The sequence below is a fragment of the Heloderma suspectum genome, chromosome 2 (genome assembly GCF_057233095.1).
Source record: "Heloderma suspectum isolate Gila_16-S chromosome 2, 16-S_ref, whole genome shotgun sequence".
Classification (NCBI taxonomy): Eukaryota; Metazoa; Chordata; class Lepidosauria; order Squamata; family Helodermatidae; genus Heloderma; species Heloderma suspectum.
In genome coordinates, this window is record NC_139459.1 from 310,387,880 (window position 1) to 310,410,494 (window position 22,615).

At 43.9% G+C, this 22,615-nt stretch overlaps 1 protein-coding gene across 2 annotated transcripts in view; it reads left to right on the forward strand.

Annotated features, from left to right (window-relative positions):
• Window positions 1-3,765: 3,765 nt before the first annotated feature.
• Window positions 3,766-22,615, forward strand: part of SRGAP3 (SLIT-ROBO Rho GTPase activating protein 3) — a 298,364-nt gene continuing 279,514 nt past the window's right edge. For both annotated transcript variants that reach the window (XM_084840267.1, XM_084840268.1), the window contains exon 1: window positions 3,766-4,635. In XM_084840267.1, the coding sequence (XP_084696393.1) occupies window positions 4,569-4,635 (67 nt within the window). In that variant the 5' untranslated portion in view covers window positions 3,766-4,568. The remainder of the gene's footprint in view (window positions 4,636-22,615) is intronic.

Sequence of the window (22,615 nt, forward strand, 5' to 3'; positions counted from 1 at the left end):
AGAACTACAATTCCAGGGGAGCAATATAAGATGCATGCACATAGTACCATCAGTGTGGATACATCAACATTACAAGCTAGAAGAGGACTTTCAGAAAACAGACAAGTATTTTTCTGAACACTTCCTGAAAAAGCTGGAGTGATGTTCACTAAGTGTCATCCAATGAGGAACAATGTCTCTGCAAAAGGGGGGATTACTACCAACTAATAGTTGTTACAAGGTCACTTCCCACAGTTTTTATATGTTAGGATGCCACAGACATATACAGACACAGAGTACATAACTCCAGATTGTGAGCACCATCTCTTTCACCATCTTTCTTGTAGGCATTTGGTTACCTTACTCAGTAGCTATCTGCTTCTGTTAGGTCCCTGCCTTCTTTGTCCTTGATCATGCCTGTCTTTGCACAAAACGTTCCCTTGAGATCTCCGATTTTCTTGAAGAGATCTCTAGTCTTTCCCATTCTGTTATTTTCCTCAATTTCGTTGCATTGTTCATTTAAGAAGGCCTTCTTGTCTCTCCTTGCTATTCTCTGGAACTCTGCATTCAGTTGGAGATATCTTCCCCTTTCTCCCTTGCTTTTCGCTTCCCTTCTTTCCTCAGCTACTTGTAAAGCCTCATCAGACAGTCACTTGGCTTTCTTGCATTGCTTTTTCTTTGGGATGGATTGAGTTGCTGCCTCCTGAACAATGTTACGGACCTCCATCCATAGTTCCTCAGGCACTCTGTCTATCAGGTCTAATCCCTTAAATCTATTCCTCACCTCCACTGTATATTCATAAGGGATATGATTTAGTTCATACCTGAATAGTTTAGTGGTTTTCCCTACGTTCTTCAATTTCAGCCGAAATTTTGCAACAAGAAGCTCATGATCTGAGCCACAGTCAGCTCCAGGTCTTTTTTTTACTGACTGTATAGAGCTTCTCCATCTTTGACTGCAAAGGACATAATCAATCTGATTTCGATATTGACCATCTGGTGATGTCCATGTGTAGAGTCGCCTCTTGTGCTGTTGGAAAAGAGTGTTTGCTATGATCAGCGTGTTCTCTTGGCAAAACTCTATTAGCCTTTGTCCTGCTTCATTTTGTACACCAAGGCCATGCTTGCCTGTTATCCCGGTGATTTCTTGACTTCCTACTTTAGCATTCCAATCCCCTATGATGAAGAGGACATCTTTTTTTGGTGTTAGTTCTAGAAGGTGTTGTAGGTCTTCATAGAACCGATCAACCTCAGCTTCTTCGGCATCAGTGGTCGGGGCACAGACTTGAATTACTGTGATGTTGAATGGTTTGCCTTGGATTCGTACTGAGATCATTCTATCGTTTTTAAGATTGTACCCCAATACTGCTTTTCCCACCCTTTTGTTGACTATGAGTGCTACTCCATTTCTTCTAAGGGATTCTTGCCCACATTAATAGATATGATGGTCACCTGAGTTAAATTCGCCCATGCTTGTCCATTTGAGTTCGCTGATTCCCAAGATGTCGATGTTCAATCTTGCCATCTCATGTTTGACCACCTCCAGCTTACCTTGATTCATTGACCTTACATTCCAGGTTCTAAACAATATTGTTCTTTACAGCATCGGACTTTCTTTTCACCACCAGACACATCCACAGCTGAGTGTCCTTTCGGCTTTGGCCCAGCCGCTTCACTCTTTCTGGCGCTACTTGGAAATTCCCTCTGCTCTTCCCCAGTAGTATATTGGACATGTTCTGACCTGAGGGGCTCATCTTCCAGCGTAATATCTTTTAGCCTTGTGATACGTTCCATGGGGTTTTCTTGGCAAGAATACTGGAGTGGGTTGCCATTTCCTTCACCAGTGGACCACATTTTGTCAGAACTCTCTGCCATGACCTGTCCATCTTGGGTGGCCCTGCACGGCATAGCTTATGGCTTCACTGAGTTACGCAAGCCCCTTCGCCACAACAAGGCAGTGATCCATGAAGGGGATATAACCTGTACATCCATTAGGTCAGGGGTGGGTCACCTCTTTCAGCCTGAGGACCAAATTCCATTTCGGAGAAGCTCTCAGGGGCTGTGTTCCAGCGGCAGGCAGTGCTAAGGACAAAGGAGTGGGGCCAAAAATCCCAGCATATTCTAGCTTCAGGCTCTTACAACCAGTACCTAAGCCTTAGTAGAGGCATTTCAACCTTTTAGAATGTGGGAAAAACTGCACAAAAGCTGGAAACCCACCAAACGATCGATGATTGGGGGGAAAGGAGGTGGGGATAGGAGAAGGGGACATGGTCTTCTGGGGAACCCCAGAGGGCTGGATAAGGACTCCAGGAGGGCCACATTTGGCCCCAGAGACTGAAGTTCCCCACCTTTGCATTAGGGCATCCTGGGTTGTGCTTTAAAACTACCATACCATGAGATTAGGATTTGGGGGCACTTATTATCTCTAGTTAAAAGACTGATCTTATGCAGAATTAGAGATACCTAAATCCTTTGAAATCAACAGGCTACACCTAACTGCAGAGTACTGGGCTTCATGGCTCCAATCCTATGCACATTTAACTGGGAGTAATTCTCATGAAACATTGTGGGATTCACATATGAGGCTGCACAAATGCTGCACTGATGATCAATTCTTGAGAACCAGTGTAGTCCCAGTGCAGTGGAGAGAGGGTTGCACTTGAGCCTGGCTTCAAATACTGCTTTTCCCTTTGATTAATTACATGGCCTTCAGGGATTCATTATCTCTTAGCTTCAGTTTCCAATACATAAAATGGGTATAGCAAGTAAGGCTCTATAATCTTATTCACACTTACCTAAAACCAAGCCCCATTGTACTCAGTGGGCGTACCTCTGAGTAGACATACACAGCATTGTGTATGTCACCTTTTGCTGCATTACTGTGAAGGGCCAACAAAACAAAGCCTGCAAAGGTTGAAAAATACAGAAAAGCGATCTAAGGCTGCAATCCCAATGTGCCCTTACTTAGGACTGGAGTAAGCATGATTGGACTGAGAGGGACTTGAGTAAATGTGCATAGAATTGCACTGTAGATCATTGATAATAACACTGCAGGAGAAATCACCTACATTGGTCTCTTACAAGAGCCCAAGACAAGTGCAGCACAGCATAAACTTGGATTTAGCCCTCCTCCAGTGGAGGCTGTGGAGGCTCTGCTTTCGGTGGGGCTGTGCATGCATTCTGGGTTTCAATCAGAACCAGCCAGAACTCTAACAGAGCTATCCAAGGTGCTGAACCCTATCCCCCCAAACAGGTCCAGCACCTTGGATAGCCCCTTTAGACTTCTGGCTGGTTCTGACTGAAACCCAGAATGCATGCACAGCCCCACCGAAAGCGGAGTCAACAGCCTCCACCGGATTTAGCCCTCCTCCCTCAAACTTTCAAAAGCAGGTAACTTGGCAACGCTGTTCAGTGCTAGCAACACACCACGTCGACAATGAGATCAAGGCCAACAGATACATAAATCTGCCTCTCGCTCTATTTTACCCGTGCCTCCCATTCCCTTTGGCCGGGAAGTCCGGTTTCCAAAGAAGGGCGAGGAGCCCAGGCGCTGTGCCGCCAGGACCCGCGCAGACCACCGGAGGCCAGAGGCGCGCGAGAGACCCCCTCTTCCGCCCTGACGCGCGCTGTCCGCCCGTGCGCGCCGCCGCCGCCGCCTTCCGCCTCTTCCCCTTGCAGAGAGTTCAAACGTCCAGTAGGCTACAACGTGCCCGCTGTTGCAAGATGCGGGAGGCGGGGCCTCGCCTGTGCGCGGCGTGACGGGCGGGGGAGAATTAATTCAAGCCTGCAGTCAAAGGCGGCTCCGTGCGCGGGCGCCGCAGAGCCGAGCCGATGTATGCGCGGCGGCCCAACTAACTTCTCGCGGCTCTCTCCTCCCCCCTCCCGCTCTGCGTTCGGAGCCTCGAGCCTACTTGGAAGGGGTGGCGTCGGGCAGGAGGAGGAGGATGCGAAATGCAAGCCCCTTCGGCAGCCTGACCTTCTCCTGGATTACAGAGCTTCCCGTGCTGCTGCTCCTTGCCCTGGGCTTGCCTGCATGCTAAGGAAGGAGGAGCTCTCGCGCGTGTTGGTTGGTTGTTTTTCTCTTCTTTTTTCCCTAATTCTTTCCCGCTTGGCTGTATTTATCGCATTTATTTATTGGGCTTTTTTTAATTTTTTTTTTTTAAACAAAAACAAAACGAACCTCCCCTCTCCAGCACACCGCCGCTCCCTGAAGGCTACTTGGGCGCAGGTGACACACCCTCCTCGCCCCGCTCTCCGCCTCCATTCACTCTGCTTGTTAGCACAAGGGCAGTAGATCTCTCGATCATCCTCATCCAACACCAGGTTCTCCTTTTCTGCAGCTGCCGGTCGAGACAGCAAATGCCGGGGCGTCTTCTTCTGGCCGAGGGAAACGCTCTTCTGTCTCCTCTGCTGCAGAGTGAAACGGATACAAGCGCCCAAACTGCCCCTCTGTGATCGAATAGAGCAGACCCAAGCCGGGAAGGGAGGGGGGCCACTTTCGGCCGCTTCTTTTTTCTTTTATTTTTCTTCCGATCTGAAAGAGAAGACAGAAATAAAGATCGTTGGGATCTTGGCCGATATTTCCAAAGATGTCATCTCAAACAAAGTTCAAGAAAGACAAAGAGATCATAGCAGAATATGAAACTCAAGTAAAAGGTGAGTGAACGCTGTACCGATTTTGTACTTTCGCCCGGTTCCTTCCCCTCCCGCATCCCTTCCTACCTCCTCCTTTCTCTCTCCCCCCTTCTCCTCCCCCCCTTCGGCCTCTTCATTGTTATAAATCTTATTATGCATCTGTGATCTCTTATTGTGAAAACACTGGGATCATCGGAGCCAGCCCCCGGCTGTTGCTTGTATGGAGAGGTCGGGGTGGCGTGGTGGGGGAATCACGGTTGGGGTTGTAAAAGCTGCATTGCAGTCGTGTGAATGGTGGGGTGTGTGTTTCTTTCTTTTTTTAAGCAGTATCGGTTTAGAGTAAGATCCCCACTTTATCTTCTTGACGCCGAGGTATGTCCTTCTCGATGAACCTTTTGACAAACGGCGCCTTCCTTTGATTAAAGCCCCATTTCAGTGTAGGCGGGAGCACCCATCTGTATATAATAGATACGTATAGGGGTAGATTTGCATTTAGCGTACATTGAGTATGTAGGCGTGGATTTTATAGCTCCCATATGTAGAAGGCTTCCTGAAGTGGGGCTGTTTCTCCACGTTAAATAGCATTTAGGCGAAAGAGCCTATCTATAAATACGTGTGTGTGACACAGAGAGAAAACATACTTAAGCCTTTATTTATTCTAAATACTCAGATTTTTTCCCCTTATTTGCCCTCCTTAGCTTTTAGGTCACACAACTCGGGGGAGTGGGAAGGGTTTATCAATGAGGATAAGGACAAGTAATCTCTAATATAGTTTATCACAGGAGGCTCTCACCCTTAGGAGAGGAAGCCTGGGTGTTTGCCCTCCTCTTTCCCCCACTATGGGCTATGACACACCCTTGGGTGAAAGCTCTGCTTTAATAGGTTGGGATACAGCTTGATATTTTTGCCATAAACACATTTCCCCCCATTAAACAACACTTCTGGAACAACATAAAACCCACAAACTATATTGCATTCTTGGGTTGTCTTAGCAAGCATTGGGGGTGGGGAGGGATATTTTTCCTCCCCCTGCTCCCCCCCAGTTGAAAAATTACTGTCCATTAGATGCACAAAGCTAAATATGGTGCTGACTTGACACCATGTATTGTACCGTTTGCTATGGAACTGATATGATATGAGGTATCGATGTCGATTTATGTTTTCCTAATCTACAGATTATTGATGGGCTAATGCTGAAGGAGCAGTGAGCTGGTTAGCTTTGCATGCATATGCTCTGTGCTGATGGCGGGCAGTGCCAACGTTATGGACTGAGCAAAAGAGGTTCTGGGGCAGGGGGGAGTTTGGTTGCAAAGTTATCACCGAGCACCATCTGCATAATCCAATCCTTGTTCATGGTCCTGGCTTAATGTCGCAGTATTGGTTTAAGTGGAAAGCTTCAGCCTTGCAAAACCATATGTATACTCTTTATCCAAGTAGTTCAGCTTTTCGCGCCTGTGTGTAAACATGCATAATAAGGATGGATATGCTTGCAGGGTCCAGAAAAGAGAACTTCTCAGGGGAGTGCATGAACCTTGCAGTATATACACTTGGAAGTATATGACATGTGTAGACATGGAAGAAGTGTGGTTAAGCCAAGTGGCCTAATTTCGTGCAGTGAACTCCAGAGCCCTTGTGATGAATACTCTGTGGCAGCAGAGTTGGCTTTACAGTGGACTGTGTTGTAGATGTTTTGAGTCTCTGTGGAAGCAGTTCCATATTGCTTGCCAGAATAGACAGGATGAAATCTTTGATGCCCTTGATATCAGTGGAAGCTTTTCCATTAACTTCAATAGAGGCAAGATTTGGCTGATTATTGTTGAAATGAAAGATCTCATATTATCCCTTGTAATTGTTCTTGGATATCCTGTAGTAGTTCCTACAGGAAACTTCCTAATCTGCTGCTATTGCCATAATGTTGTGCTTTAGTCAGCGCTTCCTTTATAGCTGGTAGTTGAGTGGCTTACAATGTTCTTTCTGTGTGTTTATATAAAGGCTACATGTCTGAGAACAGGAACAGATATATGAACTCTGCTTCTGTGGCACATCATCTTTCACTGTAAATATGGATAAATGTAATAATGAGAGATCAGATTTATGTCCCATTAGCAGAGCACGCTTTGAAAACCCAGCACTAATTGCACCACTGAAATAAAATGAGGGAACTCCTTAAGATGCAGAATTAAGATAGCTTGAGTCAGCTTCAAGGTGAGTTTTTGCCCCATCGTGTCCCAGATGCTTTAAATGGATTAGTGGAGCAAGTTCAAGACTCGGCAAAAGTGGGTTTGGGGATTGAGGGCTGACTTTTGTTCTCATGCCTCTGGTTCTTGTGTTCTGTGTTTTCAGTCTTTTCATAGCCGGCTTTGAACAGTGATGTGACTGTCACAACCCATACTACACTGTGCCAATTACTTTCTGTTTGTGTATAATTTGGGCAATGTTGATATTATTGTATGGTAGACATAAATAGTTGATGTGCACACTCACTCACCATTTGCTGGTGGTCTGTCTCAGTCTTCCAGCTCCCATAATCCCTGACTATTGGCTATGATGACTGGGGCAGGTGGAGTTGTGGTCCAAGACATCTGGAGGGCACCAGGTTGCCTAACCTTGGGTGAGGAAATTAAAAAAAGGCACTGAGCCTTCCTTTGCAGTAGTACTAGTTTAGGTCCAGCTAACTCGATGTACCCCAATCACTGTAGGATTCATATTCTTTCCCCACTCCCTCCATTGTGGTTTGATGTTGAATAGGGGTTGGTTGGTTAATTCTCCATCTTCCCTTACTTGAGAGATAGTAAATAGCCACTCCCAGTGGATGAAGAAAAGATTGATTTAAAAAGGGAGCACTAAGAGTGATATTACCATAGGAATTGAGTCAGAAGTTGACTAAATGTGGAGGCAACTTGCTGGACACATTGAGCCCTCGTATGAGGTTCCTACCCATGGTCTGTATTGGTGGTGTTTTGCTGGTGGGGTAGGAAGACTCGATATGAGAGGGCTCCAGTTCATGCAGCAAGTTGTTTTAAGTGGGCCGTGGGAAGATACACATTCTGTGCCTTCTGTGGTGAAGCATCTAAACTACTCTATATATCAACAGGGTTTTAATAAGGTTCACAGAATTCCCCCTTCCCCAGAAGGGAACTGTTGTGCCATTCATTCATTTTTTATCATTCAAGGCTTAATTCCTTTATTTTCCACTCCAAACATTAAGATATACTGCAGCTGTTGGTTCACTACACTTGATGTGGTCAGTTTTTGGGTTGACGAGGAACACTTTCCTTACAGAGTTGGCTTGTGTTTGTCTTTAACATGTTCTTTAATTCTTGAGTTACATAAGAACACAAGAGCCATGTTGGATCAGACTATGGGTCCATCTAGTCCAGCATTCTGTTCATACAGTAGCCAAGCAGATGCCTGTGAGAAACCCACAAGTAGGAGATGAGTTTAACAACTCCCTCCCGGTCATGTTCCCTGGCAACTGGTGTACATAGCCATACTGTGCCTGATAGTGGAGGTAGCATATAGCTGCCATGACTACTAGCCATTGATGGCCTTATCCTCCATGAACTTGTCTAATCCTTGTTTAAAGCCATCCAAATTGGTGGCCATCAATACATGTTGTGGTAGCAAATCCCATAGTTTAGCTAACCACTGCATGAAGAAATACTTCCTTTTATCTGTCCTGAATCTCTCACCAGTCAGTTAGATGGGTAGACTCTGGATTCTAATATTATGAGAGAGGTAGAAAACTGTCTCCCTATCCACTTTCTCCACACCATGCATAATTTCACACTGCTCTATCATGTTTCTCCTCACTTGCCTTTTCTCTAAGCTAAGCAGTCCCAGATGTTGTAACCTTTCCTCCTCATAGGGGAGCTGCTCCAGCCCCTGGATCATTTTAGCTGTCCATTTCTCTAAAAATAATAATGTGACTTTTATACATTTAATTTGCATTAAAATGATTTAATACTTTCCCCATATCCTAAGGATTAGTATGTGTTTAGAATGTCAAGAGCAATGGGGCTCCTGTATTTTTTAGTTGTTTGTGGATCAGGAGAAATTTCGGGCAAATGTGAGGGATAGTATCTAGGAATGGTATCTGTCACCTATGGCACTTGTACTTGCTGTTAGCTTGTGATGCTGTGTTTTTATAGCTTTTAAAATATATATTTTATATTTTTAAGATCTAGGCTACATTTTATCTGATAAACGTAAACTATTCACGCTGGACCAAAGGACGATAGAGGCTGCATGCTCAGGGTGAGGGGAGGGCAGTAGAGAGTTGGGTCCCCCCACCCCCCAATTTCATATGTCTCTTCTGATTCCTATGGCCCTCAGTCTCTTGGTGGGTAGCAGTTCGGGGGGCGGGGGAGGGTGGGTAATCATGCAGAGACCTGTTTTGGGCCTATACCTCAAGATACATGTATGTGGCTGGTACAGTGGGGGTGTGGAGGCATGGTTGAATTTAGAACGACATGCAAGCATTTGCAGAAACGTTTGTATTTATTTTAAATAATGTATATGCCACCCATTAATAAAAACTATTTCAGGGTGACGTACAAACAGAGAAAAACAACAATGAAATTTTTAAAAGGTAGACGAAAGCAGCATAAAACAAAGTTATAAGGCCTGGGAAAATAAGAAAAAGGTCTTTATATGGCACTGAAAATATATTGGAGTAGGTACTAAGCAAGTCTTTTTGGGAAAGCATTCTACAACTGGGGCACCACCACCAAGAAGGCTCTCTTTCTCCCATTACTGCCCATCCTGCCTCAGATGGTGGGAGCTGCCCAGAGGAAGGTCTCAAATGATTTAAGCGTATTGGCAGATTCATGTTGGTGGAGGGGATCCTTCAGGTATCTAGGCCCCAAGTCATTCGGGGCTTTAAAGGTAAATGACAGTGCTTTTAATTGTGTCAGCAATTGACCAGATAGCCAAAGTTGGGGATTCTGAAGTTAGTTCCCTTTCCCATGGGAGAGGGAATGTGTGGAGTACTTTCTTCTCCCTTCTCTCCTCTCTCAAGGTGGTGGGTGGGGGGACTGATTTCTCCTATAGGTTTAAGAGAGAAGAGGCTAGCAGCTTTCTCTATGTCCTTCAGGGGTGGCAAGATGACAGGATTTTGGGAAGGCAGGGGAAGCAAGCTAAGGTTAAAATAAATGAGAGGTTCCTTAGGAAGGAGAAGGTAAGGGATGGCAGGAAGTTATACCTGAGATTCTAGTAACCATGTAATAAAAAAGATAGTGCGAGAGAACCAAATACTTGGGTGAATTCTTTGTCTTCATCCGATACTGCTAGTCCACCCTCTGAAGTCACTTGAGATGGAGTCCCAGGAAAGGTACCTTAGTAGCAAACAACTGTCAGTTCAGTTGTGAATAGATAAGTGGTTCTTACCTTGTTGCGTGTGAGCAAAGGCTGCTTCACATGTTACAAAATTCCCACATGGAAAGCACATGTAGAAATCAACGTATTATTCCTGTATGGTGACCCTACTCAAGAATAAATTGCTGCATTTGGGCTCATTGCATGTTTTAATCTGTACTAGGTAAGCACGAATTCCTATAAAAGGTTGCAGTGCGTTTCCTGACTCCTGGCTGCCACTGATGTGGGTAAAGAGCAGGGAAGCTTGCTGCATAATGCGAGGCTTGCTCTCCGGATAAGAGCCTTCACAGTATGGCTGGAAGTTGGAGAAACTTGCCATGAGAATGCCAATTCCCCTGGTGATAGGAAAATCTAGACCAATTCAGTTTCTTTCAACTGTGTAGGCACCTCTGGCATAGGACACCTTGCTTGCCCACACTCTTCTTTTTGGTGGTAATCTGGATGATATGAGATTCCTGGGCTGGGCTGGGGGCTGGGGGGTAGATGTAGGTAGATGTAGATTAGAATGGGCCCAACCTTAGAATGGTAGATTAAATGAGATGATCAGATCCTCTTCTGTGCAATTCTACAACTGTAAGCATAAAATAGCTAATTGCTTTCTTCCCTGTGCTTACAAGGCTGGTGTTTGTTTTTGGAAGACAAAGCCAAATTTAATGAGGGAAATTATCAAAGATATAGTTTGGGGAGGATTGTTTGTGTAATGGTTTTTGATCATGGTGTTACAAAACTCTGCACCCAAATTACAGTGTAGTTCATAATTCCAGAGAGTGAACAAATACAGAATACAGGAAGACCGGGATAGGGAAGCTTTTAATTGCTCCTTCTTGAAAGCGCATATTTTGTGCTTATTCATTTACCTTCCGGCATAAACATAACAAGATGATATACTTTGGATTCAAGCAAATTTATAAACTAATGATAACCTAATACAAAGGAATTGTCTTCAGCTGAAATTGCAAGGTACTTTGCCAGATCAGCTGCTAAGAACTTGGGGAAGAAGTTTAATTTAGAGATAGTGAGGTCAGGGTTGCCCGGACCAGCAGTGACTGGAGGTAAGCCACATTTAAATCTAGGAAGTCAGAAAAGTACTGAAGTAGAGTAGAAGGTGGATAACATAGTCCAAGTGGGAGCCAAGGGTCAAAAGCTGAAGAACCAGACCCAACAGAAGCTGACAGCAGATGATATGTAGATTGTGTACACATCACAGCAACCTAGCTGAAGCTAGGCAGGTCTGGGTCTGGTTGGTGCCTGGATGGGAGACTGCCTGGGATCCCCATGTATGCAGTGGTGTAGTGGAGCTAGGGCTTGGCAGAGACACAGCGTTTTGTTTAGCGGCAATGCTGACATCATCTGCCCCCCCCTTTCTCTCGGAATTCCCTGTTCCTTCTGAGCTTAACTGCAGTCGTTGGGTAGCTGGGGGGAAACGAATTTTCCCAGCAACTATATGTTGTTCCTTGTTGTAACGCGAGGTATTTTGTGTCTTGGATGGTCAATTAAGACCTGTTAGTTTGACAAAAGACCTGCTTCTGGTAGAGATGAAAATGGGTAGAACTGGTTTGTTGATATGCATCAACACAGCTGCCTGTGTTTTTGGACTCTCCTTGGGGTGTGGTTGTGGAGACGGTACTGACGAGTGCTTGCACTTCAGCATTTACTGCTACGCTGCTGCATGTACGCCATATTGAATTCCATGATGGAAGAAATGTGGGACAGAAATATACGAAGTGCAGGGGTAGGGCAACTCTTACTGTGGTGCCACGTCACTTTTAAAAACATTTACTAGGTTATTGGGAAGAATGTGTCGGTGTGTGGGAGAGATGGGAGAGCTCCTGCCTCTGGAGGCAGCTACAGAAATCTCCAGAATACCTAGCTTCACTGTAAGGCCTGGTGCTGTCACCTGATTAAAGAAACTGTGCATGTGGGTAAGACCAATAGTTCATCTGAAACAAGAAGCATATTTTCTTTGCTTTAGAAGATGCACGTATATCATAAAAAGGTAAAGGTGTCCCCAACCAGTCGTGTCCGACTCTAGGGGGTGGTGCTCATCTCCATTTCTAAGCCGAAGAGCCAGCGTGGTCCGAAGACGCTTCTGTGGTCATGTGGCCGGCATGACTGAAGACTGAGGTGCACGGAACGCTGTTACCTTTTCCGCCAAAGTGGTACCTATTTACTTGCAATTTCTTGCTTTCGAACTTCTAGGTTGGCAGGAGCTGGGACTGAAGACGGGAGCTTACTCGGTCACGCGACACTCGGGTCTCGAACTGCTGCTGCCGACCTTCCAGTCTGCAGTTCAGCGTCTTAACCACTAAGCCACCGCGGTTCCTGCTACATATATCATAGCAGGGCATTATTGTAGAGTAGGCATTCCGTCCTGTAGGAACGAGGGGGAATGCCTTAAAAAAAGAAAAGAAAAAAAGATGGTACTTGCGACTTGAAGTTTTTTTTTTTTTTTAAGTACTTCTATTAATATTAAAACTGCTGCTTGGTTTTTTGGGGCACACATTTTTAATCTGTTAGATTAATCTAATATTGCAGCCCTACTAGTTTTGTTTTAGTCAACTGCGTATGAGGAACCCAAAGTGAGCCAGACTGGTGTAGGCTGAGGTATGATAAGGCAGAGCTAGGCTTAGAATAAAATGAGGTAAAATAGGATATGAAATCATAAACACAATATGAGGTGCCAAATTGCTGACCTGTTGGACAGCTGCAGTGTTGTAACGGCAGCAGTTCACATATCAGTGTTTTTATGTATTTGGATTTTTATTCTGAAGGTATAAAATAAAAAAATATATTTGCCAAGCTTGAACAACATTATAATTCCACAAGTAAACTCCACAAGAACTGGCATGCAAATAAAGTCATTTGGTTCATGGAAGATATTAAGACTTGCACTTGGACAAGGTGATGCCAGTTGTAGCTTTATTTCCTCCTTTATATTTGCTTTATATTTGGAACAGGGCTGCCTTAGTTCTTTTTAAAAGATAAGTGGGATATAAACATGAAGATTTTTTTTTTTTAGACAGATGGTGTTTGGAACAGGGCTTCACCTGCAGACTTGAAACTGCTGGGAGTGTCCAAAAACCTTTGGTTAAAGTTTTCTAGCCTGTTGAATGTTCTGCCCACAGTGACGGCAGCCTTGGATGAACTGCATATATTAAAACAGCCTTCCCCAACCTGGTGGCCTCCAGATGTGTTGGGAGTGCAACTCCCGTCATTCCCATTCATTGTTCAACCACTCCAATCTGATTGCTATATTTTTATTGCACTATTTCATCCTTCAGCCAGATGTGTTGGACTGCAACTCCCACCATTCCTAGCTAGCATAACCAGTGGCCATGCTGGCTGGGAATGATGGGACCTGAAGTTCAACCTATCTGGAGGGCATCATTTATTTATTTATTTATTTATTTATTTATTCATTCATTCATTCATTCATTATATTTCTATACCGCCCCATAGCTGAAGCTCTGTGGGCGGTTCACAAAAATTTAAAACCATTAAAATACATTATATAAAATATAAAACCAGACTGGGGAAGGCTATTCTAAAATGATTATACTTGTCTCAAAGAACAGCTCTGGCCAAAATCTGCTGCTTAAGACTCTGTCTGTCTATCTGTCTCTCTCTTACTGTGTGTGTTTTGAGTTGAGTATTTGTTTTGTACCAGATTTTCATCTCTAAATTGTGTGTTTCCATTTGTAGTTTGTCCTCTTAGCCTCCCCAAAGGCAATAGGTTGTACTGATGCTACCTTTTCTAAAAAAAAAAATACAGCTCACTTCAGTCTGTGCTACACACTCTTTAAAAAAAAGCCTTCAAAAATGAAGATGGCTAGTAAGGAGGAGGAAGGGAGAAAAATTTAATAGGAACAGCATGCTGTAAGTAGAACAGCTGACACATGAAAATAGTAATAGGAGAGAATTGGAGGAGCACATCCACTTTACTAGGGATGGGGCTTAGCACTTGAACATGAAGCTACAATGTTTTGACAAAGGCTGGATCAAAAAGCAGGATTAGTCAGGAGAAACTTACACATTTATTTTCAGGAGATAATTATTTCTGTCTTAAGATAAAGGAAATGTAGTATTTGTTGTTGTTGTTCAGTCGTTCAGTCGTGTCCGACTCTTTGTGACCCCATGGACCATAGCACGCCAGGCCTTCCTGTCCTGCGCTCTCTCCCGGAGCGTGCTCAAGTTCATATTCATTGCATCCGTGATGCTATCTAGCCATCTCATCCTCTGCCGTCCCCTTCTCCTAATACTCCTAATAGTGGTATTAAAATTCCTACTCCAATATTGGAGATCTAGATCTAGAGAAAATGTAATACAGAGTGGTTACTTGCCAGCATATATACATTCAAAACATACATGCACTCCATGTGTTTTATTACAATGGAAGTCTCTGAGGCATTTGATATGGCTGTGACAAATATTATGGCTATATTAAGTGGCAGTTTTCTGATCCATTGTGTCAGGAGTTATAAAAGGGAGAGAGCTCAAGTGTGAATCTGCACTCTGTAATCCATTAACCATCAAGCGATAAAGTAGACTAAAACAGAAAACCCCCACTGACTGCGTGAACGCAATATAGGACAGCCAGATCCAGACATAAAAAGACCCATTATGAAACAGATGTGGAACATTCTCCAGGGGATTCTGGGAAAGCGTTTTCTCTTTTTTTCCTGGGGGGCGGGGGGAAACAAGGGCATCTGCAAATTCTCAAGAGTATTACTGAGTACAGATGATACCTTCAAAACTGAACCCATGATATACCAAAAGCAAAATATCTGGCTTCAGAGAAGCCAGTGCTGAATGAATTCTGCTCTTTCTATATGGCAGACTGGTTCATTATTATCTCAGCTCAATGATAAAAAAAAATCCCTACCAGTTTAAGTTCATGTTAAAGCTATCTCATGTTAGCTTAAGCTCCACAAAGCCAGGAAAGCCCTCCAGGCATCCACACTTTTCCTTGGTCTTTCAGGCCCTAATCCAGATGGGGAGGATGGAGTGCCTGGGACCAGCAAAGATGCACGTCATTGTCCTGCTCCTGTATTGCCTTACGAAGCATCTGAGGCTTATTGTATTGCTAGAGGAATCCTCCTGTGAGTTGATCCTTGGCTGTTGCTTGGATCAATAGGCAGGATGGGTTAAACAGTGGGAGGAGGGCCTCTTTTAGCACCCTTCATTATCCTTATGCTGCCTCAGTTCAGAAGAAGTTTTTGTGTAGCACTAGAGTATGACTGCATGACAGGAGAGTTCAGGTTTCTTATTCTGGAATTGAACTGCAACATGATGAATGAGAGAAAAATATTCACTTCCATTGTCAAGATTTCCATCTGTACACATGATTTGGCAGATCCACAAAATGAGAGCTGGTCAAGGTTTTCTGAATTCCACTTTAAAGCTAGTTTCCACTCATGTCCATATTGTATTGCAAGCTTTGTTTTTCCTTTTTGCACAAAAAGTCGTGATTTTTCATGTATATTTTTCCATCCTGTGCACTTTTAAAATATGTGCATTTTTACCCTGCTGCTTAAGCTGTGTTTGTGTCCAATTTGTGCATGCACATTTTTCAAATGTATGAGTTTTAGCACTTTTTTGTTTTGTTTCATGAATTACATCACACGCTGGGAAATACATGGACTTCAACCCCAGATTGTGTTTGAATCCATGCTCGGTTCTGGGACGTGTGAATTGGGTACATTTTTTTCAGAAATGAACCAAAACTAATTTCTCATACAACCCTAACTGCAAGACATCTTGCTTTGGAACTTGAAGTGCTTGGTGGGGATAAAACAGGCTGGATGGTGTTGCAACTGAAAAGAAGAGGTAAATGGAAATAAATGGATAAACGGAAGGGTTAAGCACACTCTTCTAGTACACATTTCTTTGCTTTAAATTGCATCTTCCCAACACCTATTTCACAAGAGAAAATATGCGTGAGCTAAGGTTCGTGAGCTCAGTTGTCTAACTTGATATCTTATGTAAGGCCCTGTGAGCACCTTTTAGCGGGGAAGAAGCAGTGCCTAACAAATTCACAGAAGCATAAATAATTAAGCAACCCAGTTGTACTCAAAATCAGTACATTCCCCAACCTCACACTGCCATGATGTTCCATTTCTAGGTGCCTCTTAAAAATCTATGGAACTGATTATTTTCAAATCTTGCTTTGACATTTTTTGTCACTGGCACCATCAGCCACAGGAGTGCCAGGAAACACAGCTACAAGCATCACACCCCATGTCATTAGCAGCAGTATCGCTCTCACTCTTACTGGATCAGAGGAGACTGTGATAAGCATGTCCAAAAATGGGAGTAAAGAAGGTGTCAATTTTCAGCAGGCTTTAACTTTCTGTATCTGTGGAATTTTTTTTATCAGACACCAAGTTTCATATTGTTGGTTCAACAGGTGTTACTTTTCATGAGTAGTAGAATTTTGAGGTGTATAATAGTGGAAATGTTTTTGTGACTTGCCTTAACTAATTGGGCCCAGTTTCTCATTTTATAAATAATGAAATGTCCTCTCCCCCCGCCCCACATCCCCCAGCACTTGGTATGGCAGATCAGGTATCCTTTGCAAATGAGGCTACCACATCATGCTGCTTTCCTCCAGTCTTGAGAAATATCATGTGATTTCTGGAATGTGGGTGTTCCTTCCCCTGCCCCATCTTTCATTCAACACTTCTAGATAACACCTTTGTCCATCCCTTCTAAGTTCAGAGGGTTGTTAAGGGGAACCTCAAATGATGCTATACATATGCCCTTAGCATGGCTCAGTATGGTGGATAGTCGAAAATAAAAAGCTATTTCTATCCCTACCCTCTAACTGCATTATCTTTGCGTGATTAAAAATCGGAAAAAGCAGACTTTAGCAGAGAGAAGCAGAATGATGGCTGATCCACACATGCGAGGTATATGTAGGTAAGTTATCACTGAATGACTTGTAGCTGTACTTCCAGACTGCTTTCAGATAATGTTATCCATTAATGTTGAGTGAGCTTCAGCCTATTTCTAACAACTTGCTCATTTCTGGGTGGGGCAGTGGCTAAGTTGTACAACACATAATGTACATGTTTAAGGTCCTGCAAGGTTCCGTTCCTGGCATCTCTGCTTAAAGTATCTCTGGGCTGGAAAAGTCCTCTGCCCAGTACCCTGGAGCCAGTATCAAGACACATCACACAGTAAGATAAATAGATCACTGATCCAGTTCACTAGGACAGAACATTCGCTGATCAGTAACTACAATTTCAAGTGATGATTAGCGAGCATGGAACAGTTAAAAAACCACAGGCGCCCGTATCATCACCTGGCAATAACTTCACAGACGTTCTATATTCCAGCCTATATGGCTAATTTAGAAGGAATGAGGACAATAAAGGCCTATTGGGCTGATTGTTTCTCCATAGTATTTTTACTTTGATGTGCTTAAATGTGCACCTTGTAGCCTTATATGCAGTCTCTAGTAATCCTGGTGAATGTAGGGCTGTAAAGAGGTACATTTGATTGTGATGGGTAGATACTGGCTGAAGCCTTGATCATTACCACCATATTATATAGAGCCATCTCATTAGTATCAGTGGAACTGACTCAGCGTGGAAGATTATACCCAACATATTCTGCGCAGGCTTCTTACTCCACCTGTCTGAAATAATACAGAGTGGTTATATTCTCCTGCCTTTTAGCAGCATATTTCTCTCTTTTAAGGTAACTTCTTTCATCATGTCCTCCCCTGTCAGTTAATTGTCATCTGCTGTTAGAAATTGCAAGTCATGGTCCAGGGGCACAAAAGTTGACTGGATGGGACCAGGTGCTTTTGGGGGTCAGATTTTGCTGAGGCAAAATAAATGATAGTGAGGACCAGTGGTATGGGGTGGAAAATATTCCACGGCTATATATAAATTTGTGAAAAATTAGCCTCTTATAAAAAGGCAGTGTTTCACAAAATAACCCCCAGGGCCCCCCAGCTGCCCACCCCTGATCTAGGGCATTGAGAAAAAACTCTATAAAACCCTGATGACGGGCTGCAGCCAAATTAAAGTAATATTGTTTCTAAATGACATGGGAAATCCTTGAATGGCTAGGTTTTTAAAATGAGCTTTTCCGCCTTAATATTTTAGGCTACGATCCTATACGTACCTTGAAGTCAGTGCTATTGAACTTCATGGGACTTCTGAGTAGAACATGCATAGGATTGTGCTATTAGTTGGCTTGTCTGGCCAGAACAATAAGTAAGAGTGTGTGTGTTTGTGTGTGTGTGAGAGAGAGTCTTATCAGATTTTTTCAAAATGTGACAGAGTTAGCTTCTTTTAGTAGTTCAGAGGCAAACACTTTTGATACAGTTTTTTAAATATGGCAGGAAAGTAAGCACTTTGGCTGTTCAAACAGTAAATTTCTTGCCAAATTCCCAGTAATGTTTTTGAATTTGTTCTCCCATGGAGATAAAAGCATTGGGATAGGCTTTAGATAACTGATTAGCTATAGGGTTGCTGGATTGCAGTCTAGAAAATCCTCCTGCCTGAATGGTCCCATGATTTGTCTTGGCCCATTCCTCTGCAGTTCTATTGTCTGTTCTTCACCTGTGCCTGCTACAGGGCAAAATGAGACTCCTGCTTGTTCTGGTAGCTGGGAGGATGTCATAAACAACAGAACCAGAATGTAATAGAATCATCATAGAATAGTAGGGTTGAAAGGGGCCTACAAGGCCATCGAGTCCAACCCCCAATAGGAGTCTGGCATGAGAAGATGCTCTGGCAATCCTTGTTAGTATGCTTTGGTGCAGGTGAGAGATGCCACTTTTGAATCGTATAAATTATGAGGTTATATTAGATAAATGGCGGTCTCATTTGCAACCAACTCCGAAGCCTAACTTATTTTAAGTGGTTGGCAGGCACCACTGTCAGATGCATGTCATGGTAAGTCTTTGTAGAAACACCATTTGCAGGCTATGTGTGTGGTGTGTTTGAGATGTGCTGCTAGGGTAAGCCTAGAATGCAGGTCTTAGTGTAGGTGACAGTGACAGGCAATGACAGTTTTGGCTCCCGGTGACCCCTGTTTTTGCTTGTGTGTTGTTAGAACAATGTGTTTTATGGCCTATTTACCTCCTTTGAGAGAGTTGGTAAAGCTGAACATAAATCAAATAAGACTAATGAAATAAAGGCTTTTCCTCTTGTGAATTAACTGGAATGTAGTTATTGTATATTATTTCTGTCAGTGTGACTCTGCATGGACCACACTGGCAGTTACCACGTTTTAAAGAGCAGACCAACGTGGGTAAGAATGGGAGACTAGGGGAGCAATCAGTCAGAAAGCTTTCGTATGCAAGCCCCAAAGGAGTGAATGGGAGCGCCGCTTTAGTGTTCACCTGTGCAAGTCCTATTCAAATCAATGTGATCTGTGCAAGAACCTCCTGCCGGATTGTGCCCACGGTTTTAATTTGGTGCCTGTAAGCATAGTTCCTTCAGGAGTGGTTGATGGACTACCTCTCTTTAATCCAGAGAGATGTGAATGAAGATGGGAGATCTGAAACTGTATGTGGCTTTGCCTGCCTTCTCCCTCAAACATTTATAGATCAGTGGGCATTGGTTGGACTTGATGGTCTTGTAGGCCCCTTCCAACCCTACTATTCTATGATTGACCTTGCTGCACTGCAACCCATTGTTCCTCTTCCTTTCCAGGGTCAGGCTCTGAGTTCTGCAAACATGGAAGGGAGGGAGCAAGAACTGATGGCTGAATTAGTGCTTAGTTTGTTGGCATGTACACCTGTGGCTCAAACTGTGAAGCTGGGAGGAAGCAATGTGTGTCTGAAGAACTTATTGTTGATCCTTTTAAGAAAACTTACATAAAAGTATGAAGACAAACTCTTGACTCTTAAGTGTCCATAACTGAAATGGATGTAGCTCTGAATTATTTTATTATCTTGTTTATATCCTTTTTTTGCATGATATCCCCCACTACCTTATGTTCTGTGTATGCATGCATGTGCTTTAGGCAGCCTTTCCCTTCCTGATGCCCCCAGGAGTTTTAGATTTCAATTCCCATCACCCCAGCCAGCGTGGCCAATTGGCTGGAATGCTGGAAGTTGTAGTCCAAAATGTCTGGAGGACACCCGGCTGGGGAAGGGTACTTTAGGGTGTCTGTTTGAAATACATTAGTCTGCGTGAGAATATTTGAAACACAAATTGAGGACGCTTTGTGTACAGAATGAAGCACCAACCAGCCAGCCATGAGCAAGAGCTGCACTTTCACTATTCATAATAAAGATTAATTGATCCCCTCTAATGGAAACAAATTGAATCTATCATAGGTGCTTCCTGCTAAGCTAACATCCAGAACAATTTTTGCATACAGGCCAGGGGAGTTCAATGAAGTCAGCAGGTTCTTGGAAAATGCTGTCTATCAGAATCCATTTATATTAATCTTTGGGTTAGCGGATGACTAGATAGCAATTAAAATTGCCTTGAAATTGGCTTCTTTCAGTTGGCAATTGAAAGGCATTGAATATCGCAGCTGGCACAGTACATAAACCCACTGAAAATGTACTTGTGCCTATATCTCTGCAAGACTGAATCTTGGTAGCAGAGTATGCTGTGTGTATGCAGGTGCCCTTGCACTTAAATGCTTTTCTTGCTGAACCAGCCTTAGCTCAAGGTCATCAGTAGGGAGGAAGGAGGGTGTTGTGGTGTAAATAATTAGGTGCAGTCCTGCTTTTTGACACACCCACACGGAGCGCAGCTGGGGTAGGTCTGCAGGCACTTCAAACAGCAGCACACCCCTTTCCCCTCACTTGACAGTTCTTCATTTCTTGTGTAGGATGCTAAGGGGGATCTATGCTAAAGCCTCTTTCACTGTGCCAGTATTTTTTTCAAACACAGTTGCTGCTCAGTGGGCACACGTTAAAGAATGCAGTGCAGTATCTGCTACATTTATAATGCGATCAACTGCTGTACACTAATGTTGTAACTGCAGGAGAAGTAGGAGGAATTTGAGAGATCATGTGACCGGACTTGTATTGCTTTGTACTGCAGATTTGTGCCATATGTTGCTTTGCACTGCTGGCACTGGGTTTGAAGTGGGAGGGCTTAAAAAAATATTGTTTAATGCATGTGCACTAGCAAAGGTCTACATTAATTTGATCAGAGAAAAGTTTTTTTTACACAGTGACTGCAAAAAGAGCATCTTATGCTCCCCTAGTGTTATGTCTGAAACAGTTTCCTCTTGTTTGCCTGGACCCCTCCTTACCTGGCATTAAATACCACTTGACATCAATGACTTACTTCTGAGTAGGCATGTATATATCATGTTGTCAGCTAGTTGTTTTTTGAGGCAAGGATAAGCAAAGAAAAAGGGAGATAATTGGGAATATTTGAAAAGATGTTCCAACTTTTAATTTTTTCAAAGGAGGTAAATGGAAGCACATGGATTTCATGCTCTGCTTCACTTGGCAAGCAGAGAGATGGTGGTGGTCATGTGGAGGGGAGGGGAGCGCCCTAGCTGCCTCTTAAAGTCCCCTCCAGTAGCCCAAACAAGACGCAGACAAAAGGGATTCTTTCCGAGGCTTTATTCCATTACAACTTAATGACTCTTTCAGATGCTAATTGCCAGCGACTAAGCAAGGAACTGCAAAGGGTATCTTAGCAGGGTAACCTAAGCTCCATGTGCGCAGTTGGTCCCCGTTTGGAGGAGAAGGGCGGGAAAGCTCTGAAACATAAGGGCTAGGAGGGAAGGCGCCCCCCCTTACCCGTGGGGCATCGGGGCGCAGCCGTTGCCATAGCGCTAAGTGGGCTGAACGCCTCCTCTCGGCGCCCTCCACCTCACGCCTCTCTCTGCGCCGGCGCCTTGCGTCTAGCAACAACCGATCTCCCGCACTTTTGCTGCCAGAGTCACTATCTCTCTCAGGAATGCGAGCGGGGGGGCCCCCCTCTCCCACGGATTGTAGCTCTTCCTCAGAATCAGAGCTGCTTTGGGGCTCTATGGACTCAGTTCCAACCCTGACAGGAGAAGCCCTTCAGTGGGAGGGACTCAGGAGGTGGCAAAGCTGTTGAGAGAGGCTGATGGAAGCAGCTTTAAGAGGGAGAAGGGCAGTAGTTTTGCTTCTGGGACCGCAAAAGTGTATGGTCAGCCATTTAATTTTTAAGCAGTATGTCAGTGCACACCTACAAAGCTCTGTAACTGCACAGGAACAATTTAATAGGAAAAAATGTCTTATTCACAAGTGTGAAACTCTGAGGGTGCACATTGGAAAATATTGTTAAAAAAATGAATGGCTGATGATGCTCTCTGATTGACAATGGTCAACAAATCATAGAATCATAGAATAGTAGAGTTGGAAGGGGCCTACAAGGCCATCGAGTCCAACCCCCTGCTCAATGCAGGAATCCAAGTCAGAGCATCCCTGACAGATGGCTGTCCAGCCTCGTCTTGAATGCCTCCAGTGTGGGAGAGCCCACCACCTCCCTAGGTAGTTGGTTCCATTGTCGCATTGCTCTAACAGTCAGGAAGTTTTTCCTGATGTTCAGCCGGAATCTGGCTTCCTGTAACTTGAGCCCATTATTCCGTGTCCTGCACTCTGGGATGATCAAGAAGAGATCCTGGCCTTCTTCTCTGTGACAACCTTTCAAGTACTTGAAGA